The sequence below is a fragment of the Phyllobates terribilis genome, unplaced genomic scaffold (genome assembly GCF_046119375.1).
Source record: "Phyllobates terribilis strain yellow unplaced genomic scaffold, ASM4611937v1 Scaffold_2__4_contigs__length_985480577, whole genome shotgun sequence".
In the NCBI taxonomy this organism is placed as follows: Eukaryota; Metazoa; Chordata; class Amphibia; order Anura; family Dendrobatidae; genus Phyllobates; species Phyllobates terribilis.
In genome coordinates, this window is record NW_027362762.1 from 605,182,642 (window position 1) to 605,196,504 (window position 13,863).

The window sequence follows — 13,863 nt, forward strand, 5'->3', positions numbered from 1 at the left end:
ATCCTTGACTTTGGCACACTAATGCAAGTTACATCGACGCATCTTCAAAAGTCGCCGCAATTTAAAATCTTGCATGATGCCGCCGATCGCTCCATTGCACTCATGAGTACATTTAATTCGTGACTGAGCACTCAAGAAGACCAGAAACAGATTATTCTCTAATGTGTAGAAAAGCGTCGCCATGACTATCCTGAACTAAATATAATGTTTTCGCTAAAAAATTAGTGAAACTGTGAAACTAATGTAAAATTGAACATTCACTTTGCTGCAATGCATTTATTACAAACAATTGTTAGTTTTTTGATGATTGAGCCACCAGTAAACAATGTTGCAATGTTACAAAATGTTGTGTGTTACAATCACACCAAAGGTAATTATTCCCAGGGGTGAGACCTAAAAATTTGTGCAAAAAAATTTTGACTGTCACCCTAATGTACTGTTTATATGTATCCTTTATATACATTATTATCTGTCAGTTTTTTTTATATGCTGTTTCCATTAATATTTTTGTAATATTTTTTTATGTCTCCAATTATGCGATTTTTTTTATCATAATTCCAGTCTAATGAAGGTCTATGCTTGTGACCGAAATATTACTTTAATTTTGGATTTTGGATCGCTTAATAACTCGTATATTCTACCTTCAAGAGTGCTAGATATTATTATAGTTGTTTACATTTATATTATTTTATGGTTGCAGACTGATTGCCCCTAAATTGCCACACTGTCTAAAAAGTGTCACAAAGCATAAATCCAAACAACTTTAGTATAGTTTACTATAGTTGTTGAATTGTCTAGGTCATGGGAAGGGGCTTTGGCAGGCAAGTGATAGCGGCAGTGTCTGTCACTGGAGATGTCTAAGCTCATCCACCTGGTGCAATTAAATTGCTATTTAAAAAAATTGAATGAATGAAATATTTAGAAAAGGGAATAACACTGTGTAATGCCATTTTGCACTTGCTTTACGTGTTTTAGCTGTTGTCCGTGCGGGTGGCATTTGTGCCTTATTTGTATAGAGCGCCCAAACAATTTGTCCAAGCCCTGATGAAGACTATATAGAAAGTTGTTTAATTTTGCATATGAGAAGCAAATTTACATAGCATTTAGGATAACATTGAAAATCAATTAGTCAAAAAAAGTAAAGGCTATCTATACATTATTTTGTTATGATCATTTACGCATTGTGTTATATGGCCTGTGGTAAATGTACAGAAAAATGACACATATGACTTTCGGTTTTATTATAAATATTTTTTTTTTCATGTATTGAGAGTTTCTTTAATTAAGTGCAAAATACTCAGGGATATCATTCACATGCCAACTTTCCATCGAAGCTAGATAGTGCAATCGCAAATGCTTGAAACGCACACATAGGATACTTATAGTCCATGGTGAATGCATCATCTGCTATGCGACCAAATTGCAAGATGTTATAATCAACTGTGAAGAAAGAACAAAGAAAGTTAGTTTGTTGCTTTTTATATTTTTATATAATAGTTTTATGCTATGCTTTTCATATCTGTCCACAGATTTTCAATAGAATTGAAGTGAAAAATGACTTTCCAGAAAATTTGCCAATTTTTTGTTGTTAATGTTTTAAAGGAAATTAGAAGATGTACTATGTTCCAAGAAAACTTAATTAAAATTATATTTTCGTACATTGATGTGCTTTTTTATGTGACTGTCCACATAAAAAAATCTTAAAATATTCCTGTTTTCACAGTGGCAACAAGAAAAAACACAATAGGCTTATGCTTTTTATTTCTGGAACTTGCATGTTAGTTTTGCTGTATTTATTCGGGGATGCACTTAACTCCTTTGCAACCTTGGCCTGTACATCATGGAAGGAAATGACTTCTTTATCTTGGACATACGGAGTATGTCATAGAGAAAATGCGACATTAAGGTACCCCCCCACCCCCACCCCCCACACCCCACACATTTATGAACAGCCAATAACAGTGATTCAGGCAATGAAATCTGAAACACTGAGGTCCAGCTATGATCAGTCCTGTATCAGCACTGGTCATAGGCTATAGCCTCGAACTCATTGGTGCAATTGATCAATGACCCAGATCTCAAAAATCAGTGTGCAGAGTTGCACTCTGAACTTTCTCATTAGAAGTCACTGTGCTGTTCTGTCGCATTGTGCTGGGCCTAGCGGTGCCACAGACTTTTTCAAGCCCATGCCATCACATCTACTGGTGCTGCTGGTGTTCTTGTAAGAAGAAAGCAGACATTCCTGCTCTGTTCCAGTTCACAGATTTTTCCTTATCCAACCCAATCCCCCGCTCTGCCCTTTTTCCCCCTCCCTTTGATATTTATTTTACCAAATTTTTATATTCTCTTTATTTTATTTGTATCTCTTTCTTTCTAGATTCTTTTCTTTTTTTCACTTAGTTCTAATGTAAAAGAAATTGCACCAAACACTCACATACACACCACTTGAAAAAAATGTCCCACTCCTCCCAAACATGGTATTCAGCCAAGGAGGCATATGCCTTTCTTGCCTCGGACACTAATAATGAGGGAGATGATCAAACCTTCCTTTATTTTTCGATCAACCATTACAGCACCACAAGAGAGGTGATCGGCCCTTCAATGCAGAAAAACTACAGGATAAAAAAGGTGGTACCTTGCCCTAGCACCAGTTTAGTTTCCTGTCCTTGAAGGTGGAACCTGTTAGCAGGGTCAGCGTATCTGAAGATTAAGGAAGTTCTTCTATTTGTTCCCAGGCCAGGCTGGTCTGCTCAGGCAGGGATCACTTCCCTGCCTCATTCGATGCAGGGTCCCTGAAAGTGCCAAAGTAGGTCCAGGGGGACTTTTACCAGTGTGCAGGCACAAGCAGCAGCACCACACTGACAGTGGTTGTCAGTTTGGCGCGGCTCAAACTGTGCATATGTGCCCGAGAGGCGCACCTGGATGATTCACACTCTGGGAGGCATGCCTTGATGACACAACATAAAAACCATGTGACCCTGAACTTTCAAGAAGACCGGAAAAAGCCTGGGGGGGTGGGCTATAGCAGGCAGGGCCAGCATTTAGTTGCAGTTAGACCACCTAGTGAGAGCTTTCTGTGCTCCAGCAGCAGCAGGTGCCACAGCAACAACATGGGAAGCCCCAAGAGAAAGTGGAGTGACATCAAAGCTATGGAAGTGTTGGAGAGGCCCCTCTGGTGAAAGATGTGACACTGCAAGGGGTAACAGGTCTAGTTAGTGGAGTTCCAGTAAAGTGGACAATTCCTCAAACTCCAGAGAAGGTCTATCGGCTGACATGTGTCCTCCTCTTAATCTGGTACTATTTATTGCCTCAGAGTGGTAAGTAGTGTTGAGCAACCCCCGCAGTGTTCGAGTTCGGTTCGGTTCGTCAAACACCCGTATGTTCGCCGAACTGTTCACCGAACTATTCGTCGAACACCTTCGAACACCGTTAAAACCAATGGCAGGCAAACAAAAACACATAGAAACACATAGAAAACACCTTCAAAGGTGTCCAAAAGCTGACAAACTGCTCAGAAGACACAACTAACACATGGAAAAGTGAAAAGTGCATATAGTCATGCGAAAATAAAAGAGGTGGAGGAGTAAAAGGAGGGGGAGACACAGATATAGGCATGTCATGCCCTTCTGAAATCAAGAAAGGCTGGAGTAAAAATCTAAAATCAGCCTACCAACACCCAGACGTCGTGACAAGAAAATTAAAAAAAGAAATATCTTTAGGTAGAATCGCGGTTCCATTCAGAACACTTTCCTTACAAGACGTAGTGGTATCCCCGTTGTGAGTTGTGCCAAAAACGGAACCCAATACATTCGGACTAATCCACCATTTGTCATATCCAAGGGGCAGGTCCGTAAACGACAACATCGACGCGGAACCCCGTACAGTAGTATATACTGTACATCCTTTGACAAGGCAATCAGGCGGATCAAGAAGTTGGGAAGGGTCACCCTAATGGCCAAAACAGACATTGATGCGGCGTTCTGGTTACTTACTACCTGTGCCTCCGAATAGTGTCCACCTATTGGGCTGCTTCTGGGAAGGAGCATACTATATAGATCGCTGTTTGCCCATGGGGTGGTCTAGATCCTGCTCACTATATGAGGCGTTTAGTTGCTTCCTCGAATGGGTTGTAATGGACGTTTCTAAGGGGGCACATATTATCCATTACCTTGACAACTTCGTATGCCTGGGCCCAAAAGATTCGCCACAGTGTGAATACACACGGTAGTCCACCTGTGAGAAGGAGAGAGCTGGAGGGAGAGCGGACACCACAGAGCCGAGGGGCTAGATGGAGAACGGAAGAAGGAAAGAGGGCGAGGGAGGTAATGGAGTACAGTGGAAGGCCGACCTGAGCTCCCCCACATTCCTGCTGGGCGGGGAACAGCCCTGGGAAGAAAAGCCGCTTGCGCATCCCTTTGAGGTTACGGGCGCGAGCGGGCAGAGGGACTACGCTGGAGTGCGAAGCCGACACAGCCAGTCCGTTCCTGCCCGTGCGACCTCCGTGTCGCCGGGTTTGTGCCAGAGCCACGGTGGACCCTGACGGCCAGCCCCCCTCTCCCAATACCGGTGCCTGTCCGCTGGAGGGTCGAGCCCCCCCGCGGTGGGGGAGAGTAACATCTGCAGAAGAAAGACCATCTTCCAGCCAATCTAAGATGTCTACTTCTTTTCGTGGACAATGTCAATGTGATACGATCCATTTCTTACGGACACGCCCATCGCTACAAATTCCAGATGAGGCACAAAAACAGCAGGTGCTTCAACGGATATCAAGTGCTCCTTCAAGTGGGCTCTCCTCCACATCAACTTCAACATCACAAATACTCCAGTCCTCAGAGGAGTCACCCCAATCGCACTTGCTTCCTCACATCTCCCAAGTCTCCAGCTGCCCGTCTGAGTATGGGGTAACACAGATGGTTGAGTCTGCACAGCTGTTTACTCATACTATAGCCTGGGAAAAGGAGGTCTGCTCCAGAGCTTCTGTTAATCCAGACGAGGAAATGATCTCAACTGATGCCCAGAATCTTTATGAGTCAGATCCAGGACCAGATGAAGAAGGTTCTGAGCATAATGTAGACCCTCGTTCCCAAACTGTAACTCCTGTTGGTGGAGACAATGATGAAGACGATGATGAGACTCAAATACCTGATTGGAGCGACAACTTGACTTTTCAGGTCAGGAAAAGATTGGCTCTGAGGACGACGGGTGTGAGAACACACAGGGTGATGATGACGAGATTGGAGATCCCACTTACTGTCAACCCACAGTCAGCCAGTCGATGAGGTCAGCAAAGGAGGTGGAGGAGGATGTGACTAGCCCAGGGGATGGGGATGACTCGGTACCCAGGCCTTTGCCCGGCCATTGGCATGTCGCGGTGGTTGGCTCCCGGGCCCGTACCCTGGGGTCAGTCTTTAAAAGGGTGGATATTTGTTAATTTTATAAGAGTTCGTGATGCCACCTGTGGTATCTGGTGAGAAGCACCAGTGCTGCAGCAGTCCACTGAGGCCGGTGATAAGGCAGTTCGATGGTATAGCTCCCCACAGGTGGAGCTAGGCCTCAGAAAAGCATATGCAGGGGGAATGCAGGACAGGCGAGACCCAGCTGGGTCAGAGCAAGAACGGGAATGGACACGGTAGTGACTTCAGTAGCTTTTACTGGTGGAAATTCAGGCACATCCCGGAGCACTGTTGGGTGAAGGGTGCATATCAGGATCCTGCCCAATGAGTGGGTGTAGGGCCTCCTGCTTCTTGCCTCTGCATAGTAAGTTTCTGACCTGCCTGGAGCTAGGCCTAACTTTGTCTCTGTCCTGCGCTGGCTGACCTTGTGGTAGGGCCTTCTCTTGGAGTTCACGCTAACAGTATACGGGGCCTAAGCATCTCCTGGCTCTGTTACGTATCAGCACCTTAGCAATCCTGGGACTTGTAGTTCTCCAGAGATTCCGGTTATGCCTTACTGGGTCATAGAGATCCCGGTAAGCTCGGATCTGGTTTCCGGTAAATGCTTCGGGGTGAGCTGGATAAGCTCCTCTGCCCCCTATGTACTAACTCTCTACTCGCCTTCGGTCTACTCGGGCCCTCACTAGGCTATACACACTAACGGCAGCTTGCCGCGCTTCACCGATCTTATGGCGCCGGCACACCTTAAGCTCTAACTGGGCTCCCTGAATCTAGCTAACAGGAGCCTCGTGCTCCACTGCTGAACTATTAACTGAGTTCTCTAGACTAGACTGAGCTCCACTGCCGACTGACCTCTCTTAGGCTTCTCTACTGCAGGAACTCTTCAGAGGAACTGAACTGCCTAGCTCCACCTTCCCGATTTATATCCCTAACGGGCTCCCTCTGCTGGTCTGAGGTGGAAGGTGAAGATGTGTGAATGTTTATGGGGGCCGCTTGTGGAGGATTCCATCAATGCACTCTTCTAGGATATGTGATACCAAGCGCAGCTGGGCTTCACAGATGGTATTGACGACGAGGTTAGGTTGCGCCTTCCTGGACAGAGACGGAGTACTGGAAGCACATCAATAACTGCATCCTCAACCACAATTCTGCCTCTGACCACAAGTCATAGTGGCTCTTCAGGGCGCATGGGCTCTAAGCCTTGCATAGCCTGGGCATTTTTTCAGATCAATAAGGATGACCCAACTCGTGTTATCTGTAATATTTGTCACCAAAAGCTAAGTAGAGGCCAAAAAATCTATAATTTGAGTACTTCATGCATGAACCGTCACATGGATATGAAGCATAAGTTGCAGTGGGAAGCTCACTGTGCTATAATGCGGCCTAGCGGGCCGGGCCAACCATCGTCTGCCACATCTTGTGCATCCGCGGCCTATTCATCCTCTGTGACTGGGGGGACAGCAGTCACACATGTTTTTGGACGCAGACCTGCCACCTCTTTACCTGCAACAGCCAGTGTGATTGGCAGGTCATCATTTCATTTGGAAGTGGAAACATCAGCTGGTGTTGAGCGCTCTCCGACATCGAGAGCACCACCTTTGGATCAAGGCAACCTAACTTTTCTGCCTGCATCTTCCTCACAGACCAGCAAGTTTGTCGGGGACACCCTACTCAACCCCGTCTAAGCACAACAGCCAGCCCTCGGTCCCTCAGATGTGGACAAGTAAAAGACCTTTTCCTCCTAGCCATGACAAAGCTTAGAGGTTGAATTTCACCATCTGCAAGCTGTTGGCTACAGAAATGCTGCCTTTCCGCCTGGTGGACACAGAGGATTTTCGAGACCTTATGTCCGTCGCAGTGCCCCAGTACCAGATGCCAAGTCGGCACTACTTCTCAAAGAAAGGTGTGCCTGTGCTCCACCAGCATGTCGCACACAACATCACCGCTTCTTTGAGAAACTCTGTGTGTGACAGGGTGCATTTCACCACAGACACTTGGGCGAGTAGGCATGGACAGGGGCGTTACATGTCGCTGACTGGGCACTGGGTAACTATGGTGACAGCAGGACAAGGGGCTGCTGTCCAAGTCTTGCCGTCCCCACGAGTTGTTCGTCAATCCTCTTTATCTAGAAGTTCCTCCAATGCTTCTGCCTCCTCAACCTCCTCTCGGTCTTCCACCTGCACCCAAAGCCTGTCTGGTAGTGCCACCCGCTTTCTAACTGCGTAGAAGGAATCCTGCACACCTCCTTACTATGCTGGCAGTAGGGCTCAACGGCATCAGGCGGTGTTTACTTTGAAATGTCTGGGAAATGCGAGTCACACAGCTGAGAAGTTGTGGTCCGCTCTGGAGACCCAGTTTCATGAATGGTTGTCTCCACTGGACCTGCATCCAGGGAAGGCCGTGTGCGACAATGCTGCAAACCTGGGTGCGGCCCTTAGCCGGGGCAATGTCACACACATGCGTTGTATGGCTCACATGTTGAACCTGGTTGTCCAGCAATTTTTAGCCCACGATCCCGGACTAGATGGCCTTCTGCAGAGGGCACGATCGCTGTGTGCTCACTTACGCCGTTCGCATCCCGCAGCTCAATGACTTAGATCTCTACAGAAGTCGATGGGCCTGCCATTTTACTGGCTGAAATGCGATGTGCCGACACGGTGGAATTCAACTCTGCACATGTTGCAGCGACTGTGGCAGCACCGACAAGCCCTGGTGCAAAACGTTCTGACGTATAGCCTGGGCCAACGAGATCCAGAGGTGGTCCAAATCACGCTGAAGGAGTGGTCTCAGATCAGGGACCTATGAAGTTGACGCGCCCCCTGGGCCGTGGGGTACCCAGAGCCGGGCCGGTAGACGCTGGGGGTTGTAGTCACTGTGGCGGTGGCCCGGTCCATGACCCAGGGCGGTCAATCCAAGGGTAATTTGTATAAATGGGTTTTATAATGTCCGACTACGCCACCTGTGGAGTGCGGCCAAATGGGCCGCCGCTGCGGAACAGTCCTCTGAAGCTGGTGGTTTTGCAGCAATGGTATTATTACTCCCCACAGGAAGAGTGTAGCTTCAGGGCAGTGTGGATGGATGATGGTGGTTGTAGTGCAGGGAGTCAGTAATGAACACAGAGTCCGTGTGATGCAGTCCCAAGATTTTTACTCGCAGTTGTTGCAGTCCAGATTACAGGTACCAGAGCAATCTCCCCCGTCGTGCTGTGCGTACTCAGTGAGGGGCTCTGTCCACCCCCAGAAAGCTCCGGAGTACTTAGCAGGACCCCCTTCTGTGTGTCCTTTCTCTGGCCTTCTCCCTGCACCTCACACCCAGTGACACTTCGATCCAGTATCCTCGGGCCTTGGCAGGCGACATGTGTTCCATCCCCTGGGTCCTATGTGGCTACCTTCTTAGTGAGACTGGTGTGGACTTTGGCCTGCAGTACATGAAATGCTGCAGCCTCCGGTTTCTTGTTGAGCCTTGCTGTTTCTCCGCTAGTTGAGGGACCGGTTCCCCTTATCTTACCTGACCCCTCTACCTCCAGGTAGCAGCGGGCGTACTGGTGGCCTTCTGCATGGCCTGAAGCCTTCCTGATCCCACTCCTCTCTTCTCTCCTTCAGTCCTGGGCCTCCCAGGCTAGGTCCGCCTCCGGAGCAGAGCTCATGCAGAGCCTCTGCTCCTGTCACTTCTCCTCCTCTGACTGGCTTGGTCTTACTAAGATGGCTTCCTATTTATACTCTCCCTGTCATGTGCTCCCCTAAGCTGCTATCTCCACCCACACTGACTACTAGTGTTGAGCCACCACCGTAGTGTTCGAGTTCGGTTCGGTTCATCGAACACCCGTATGTTCAGTGAACTGTTCATCGAACTGTTCGTCTAACACCTTCGAACACTGTTAAAACCAATGGCAGGCAAACAAAAACACATAGAAACACATAGAAAACACCTTCAAAGGTGTCCAAAAGCTGACAAACTGCTCAGAAGACACAACTAACACATGGAAAAGTGACAAGTGCATATAGTCATGCGAAAAGAAAAGAGGTGGAGGAGTAAAAGGAGGGGGAGACACAGATATAGGCATGTCATGCCCTTCTAAAACCAAAAAAGTGCAAAGCCGACACGGCCAGTCCGTTCCTGCCCGTGCGACCTCCGTGTCACTGGGTTTGTGCCAGAGCCGCGGTGGACCCTGACGGCCAGCCCCCCTCTCCCAATACTGGTGCCTGTCCGCTGGTGGGTCGAGCGAGCCCCCCTGCGGTGGAGGCAGGTGTAATCTTTTTAATTTAAATTGTCTCTCTAATTTGAATGAGTACACTTTAAATCCTTTTACAAGGATCTATTGAAGGGCAAGTCTCATGCCAGCAGCCGTGGTAATTCCAGCTCCAGTAGCGTCCACTAAAGCTGCTGCAGTTAAAAAGCTTTTATAAGGATCGAGCTTGATGGTCCACCGTAAGGCATCCTACCACCAGTCCCAGCCCCTGTGCCTTGGCGTGCCTCCCCGATGTTCTTCACTGAGTGCCCCGGGGGCCCGAACCATTTCCTTTGAAAAAATTAAGTGTCCAAACTACAGGTGGTGTAGCTTGCTTAACAGCTGGGATAATCCGCTGACTAGCAGACACTGCTACTAGGCACAAAGTATTTCCTGGGCTAGATGCAGTTAAAAATTTGTAATTAGATACTCTCGTTGGATGCTGAGAAAGAATTCCATAAAGTCTCCTGGCACGCCATATATTATTCTCTTAAAAAGCTTGGGGTAGGGGTCTAGGGGACCCTTTTATAGGCAAAATCACTGCCCTGTATCGCAATACATCACCTAGGCTGAAGATAAATGGAACATTTTCATCAACTTTCATAATCACCAATGGGACAAGGCAGGGATGTCCTCTGTCCCCTCTCTTATACATTCTAGTGACGGAGCACCTGCTCTCATCAATTCGCCATAACCCCAATATTAGGCGGATTGAGGTGGGAGGTACCGAGTACAAGTGCTCTGCATTTGCTGATGATGTCCTAGTATATATCACTCAATCACATATATCCATCCCTGCTGTTATGGCTGAAATAGATCACTTTGTTACATGGTCAAATTTTAAAATCAATGCAGCGAAGTCTGAGGCCCTCGATGTCTCCCTCCCCAAATCCATACAGGATTCCATCCAGTCCAACTTTCCCTTTGTCTGGCCCTCACAGGGTATCAAATACTTAGGAATTCCTATTCATAGAGACCTCTCCCGTCTATGTTATCTTAATTTTGGGCCCTTTATTGAACAACTCCATACAGACCACGGTTGGTGACGCGCCCCTGGGCCTGTGTCGCGCTGCGTTGCGCACGCGGGAGCTTACCCGGAGCCGGATCTGTTTAGGGTTGTAGTCTCGTGGCGGTGACCCGGTCCGTGCCCAGGGAGTCAAACTGGACGGCAGTCTGTTAGCGGTAGAAAATGGTTGATGACTACGCCACCCGTTGAATGCAGCCAGGGGGCTGCTGCTGCAGGGCAGACCGCTGAGGCCGGTGGAAGGATGGTGCAGCGTGATAGTATAACCCCCAACGGGAGGGGTATGGCCTCAGGGCAGCCGACGTGGATGATGGGGGTAGCAGGAACCACTCAGAGACGGTATGGTAGCGTTCAGGGTCTTTACTGGTAACAACGATAGACCCTCCCGGAGTACTTGCTAGCGAACGGGGCCTGGTCAGTCCTTGAGCAGATGGGATCTCCCCTGGCCAGGCGTAGTTGTAGGCCTCCCAAGCTGACTGTACTCTTCTGGCTACCTTGCTAGAAGCTGATGTAAGTAGCCCACGTCCCTGAGTGTACCGTGTGGTGCTCACCCGTATGGCCGGTGACTCGGGGCCTTCTAATGGCTTCCGCTCCACGATGGCGGTGCTGGTCCCACGCGTGTGACCGGGCCTTCGGGCTTCTGGGCCAGGGGACCTGAAATCCCCTGCCTGACGGATTCTGCTGCTGGGTAGAAGTTAGTCCCCACAGCCTCGGACTCCGGGTCCGGTAAAGAATCTTCTTAGTCAGGGCGAGCTCTTTAGCTGCCAGCCCCTGACTCCTTGTGACTCTGCTGCTTCCTATGCTGCTCTTGTCTCTACTCTTCCTGGACTCACTAACCCTGCCTCAGCCCCGGGTTTATACAGGGGAAGTTCTTCCCCTCCCAAGGCTGGGCAGGAGGTGTGGCATGCACAGGATCCCTGACCAAAGGACCTCCCACCTGCTCTCAGACGTAATATCTCTATCACTGTGACAACCAGACCCCTGGGGTGTCACACTCCCCCCTAGTGAAATTTAGTACTCCGGGACTAAACACTTTTTAGAAAAATATAACAAGGTATATCAAAGAACAATAAAATACAATAAGGAAACACAATAAGATGGTCACGGATGTCCGCAACCGGGTGCAGTCTTTGAAGAAAAGCAAAGGTGTCCATTTCACCAACACAGGGAGACGTAACCAGGTAGGGGTCTGTCCTACCCCGAGTCCTTAACAGTCTCTAGTCCATCCTGGGTTACGCTCCAACTATATACAAAGGATTCCCGGTAAATCCACCAAGGTTTCCTAAAAATAACTAGAAACACAAAATTATACACAAGCAACAATAAACAGGTAAACATTGTAAAACAACTTAAACATTTAGATCCTCCAACGTGCGGGTAACTGGCCTCTAGTGGCCCTAGTGGACCTACGGAGCTGACTGTCTGGCCCTGAACTACAGGGTGTAGGAGCTGTCAAGGGTAAACTGGGCAGCTGTCTACCGGCTCTTTGTCTCACTAGGGGTACGGCAGGCTCACTATAAGCAGAGGGTGGATTCTCCTGTTCCGCTTGGGTGGAGTCTTCTGCCTCCTGGACCGGCTGCTCTTCCAGCTCTACCCGTTGCTCCGTAGGTTCTTGGGATGATGGTTGGAGGAAGGTGAGTACGGGTACCACAACTGCACCATTGACTTGAGTCCAAGACCGAGGGAAGTCCCCGAGCACGGTACTAACCATATCTTCCCTTTCTTCCACGGGTCGATGGTCTTCCTGTTCCTCCTCAGGGTTCCTCAGTTGTTCGGGGCACTTCTTCAGGTGGTCCCGGGATACAATGGCTGTGGTTTCCCCTCCGTCTTTACTGATGGTACAGACCTTCGGGTTCTCGTGGCTTGAGGGCAGTACGGTGTACGGGTCCTTCTCCCACTGGTCGTCCAACTTGTGGAGCCGTCTCTTCCTCTTCAAGACCTGCTCTCCGGGTACCAGGGGAACAGCGGGAGCATACTGGTTGTAAGTCTTCTCTTGTCTTTCCCTAGCCTGACAGAGACTTCGCTCCACGCTCTCCTGTACTTTCCGGTACTGCTGCTGCCTCTCTGTGTCCCAGTCTGTTTCTGGTGAAGTGTCCTCGGGCGTCAGGACTCCCATTTCCAGGTCAACAGGTAACTTACCAGGTCTTGCCCTCATTAGGTAAGCCGGGGTACAGTTGGTGGAACCTACCGGGATGTGGTTGTATAGGTCCACCAGATCGGGCAACTTCTCAGGCCACAGACTGCGTTCTTCCAGGGGCAACGTTTTTAGAAGATCCATTACCACCTGGTTCATTTTCTCACAAAGTCCATTAGTTTGCGGATGGTAGGGTGTCGTCCTTATCTTCCGGCAGCCATACAGATTGCAGAATTCCTGGAAGACCTCCGCTTCAAAGGCAGGTCCCTGGTCCGTCAGCACTTGGTCCGGGTACCCGTGTGGACGGCAAAAGTGCTGCTGGAAGGCTCTAGCTGCTGTTCGAGCCGTTAAGTCCTTGACGGGGACGACAACCAGAAACCGGGAGTAATGATCCACGATGGTTAACGCGTAGACGTAGCCACTTCTGCTGGGGGTCAGTTTTACATGATCCAAGGCTACCAGTTCCAACGGTTGCCGGGTGACGATGGACTGCAGGGGAGTCTTCTGGCTGGCCCGGTCCTTCCTTCTCAGATTGCACGGGCCACAGTCTCTGCACCACTTCTCGATGGTTCCCCTCATGCCTACCCAGTGGAACTGCTCGCGCAGCAGGAACTCCAGCTTTTTCCACCCGAAGTGTCCAGCTCCGTCGTGGTATGCCTCCATCACCATGGCTGCGTCTCTTCGTGGCACCACTACTTGCCAGAGTAGTTCATGCGTCCTGGAGTTAACCATTCTGCGGCACAACTTCCCCTTGTAAAGGAACAGTCGACTCTTCTCTGCCCATAGTTGTTTGGCTTCCTCTGGAGCGTCTGATTCCAGGCTAGCCTCCGGGCGAGTTAGCATCTCCTTCACCAGTCGGACGGCAGGGTCGCTGTCTTGCGTTTCCGCCCAGTTGTAGTGAGGTAAGGGGTTCAACGTAGCAGCCTGCTTACTCCTTACCCGGTGGGAATACTGGATAGTCCCATGACGGTGGAACGCAGGGAGTTCAACTTCTTCCAGTCCCTCCGGATCTTCTCCTCCGTCCGGCAGGTTGGGCATCCTGGACAGGGCGTCCGCGTTGGTATTGGAGCGCCCTGCCCGGTAT

General features: G+C 49.2%; 1 protein-coding gene across 1 annotated transcript in view; it reads right to left on the reverse strand.

The window, feature by feature from the left end:
* Window positions 1–1,306: 1,306 nt before the first annotated feature.
* Window positions 1,307–13,863, reverse strand: part of LOC141252882 (tubby-related protein 1-like) — a 489,319-nt gene continuing 476,762 nt past the window's right edge. The window contains exon 8 of the mRNA XM_073670636.1: window positions 1,307–1,440. Within this exon, the coding sequence (XP_073526737.1) occupies window positions 1,307–1,440 (134 nt within the window). The remainder of the gene's footprint in view (window positions 1,441–13,863) is intronic.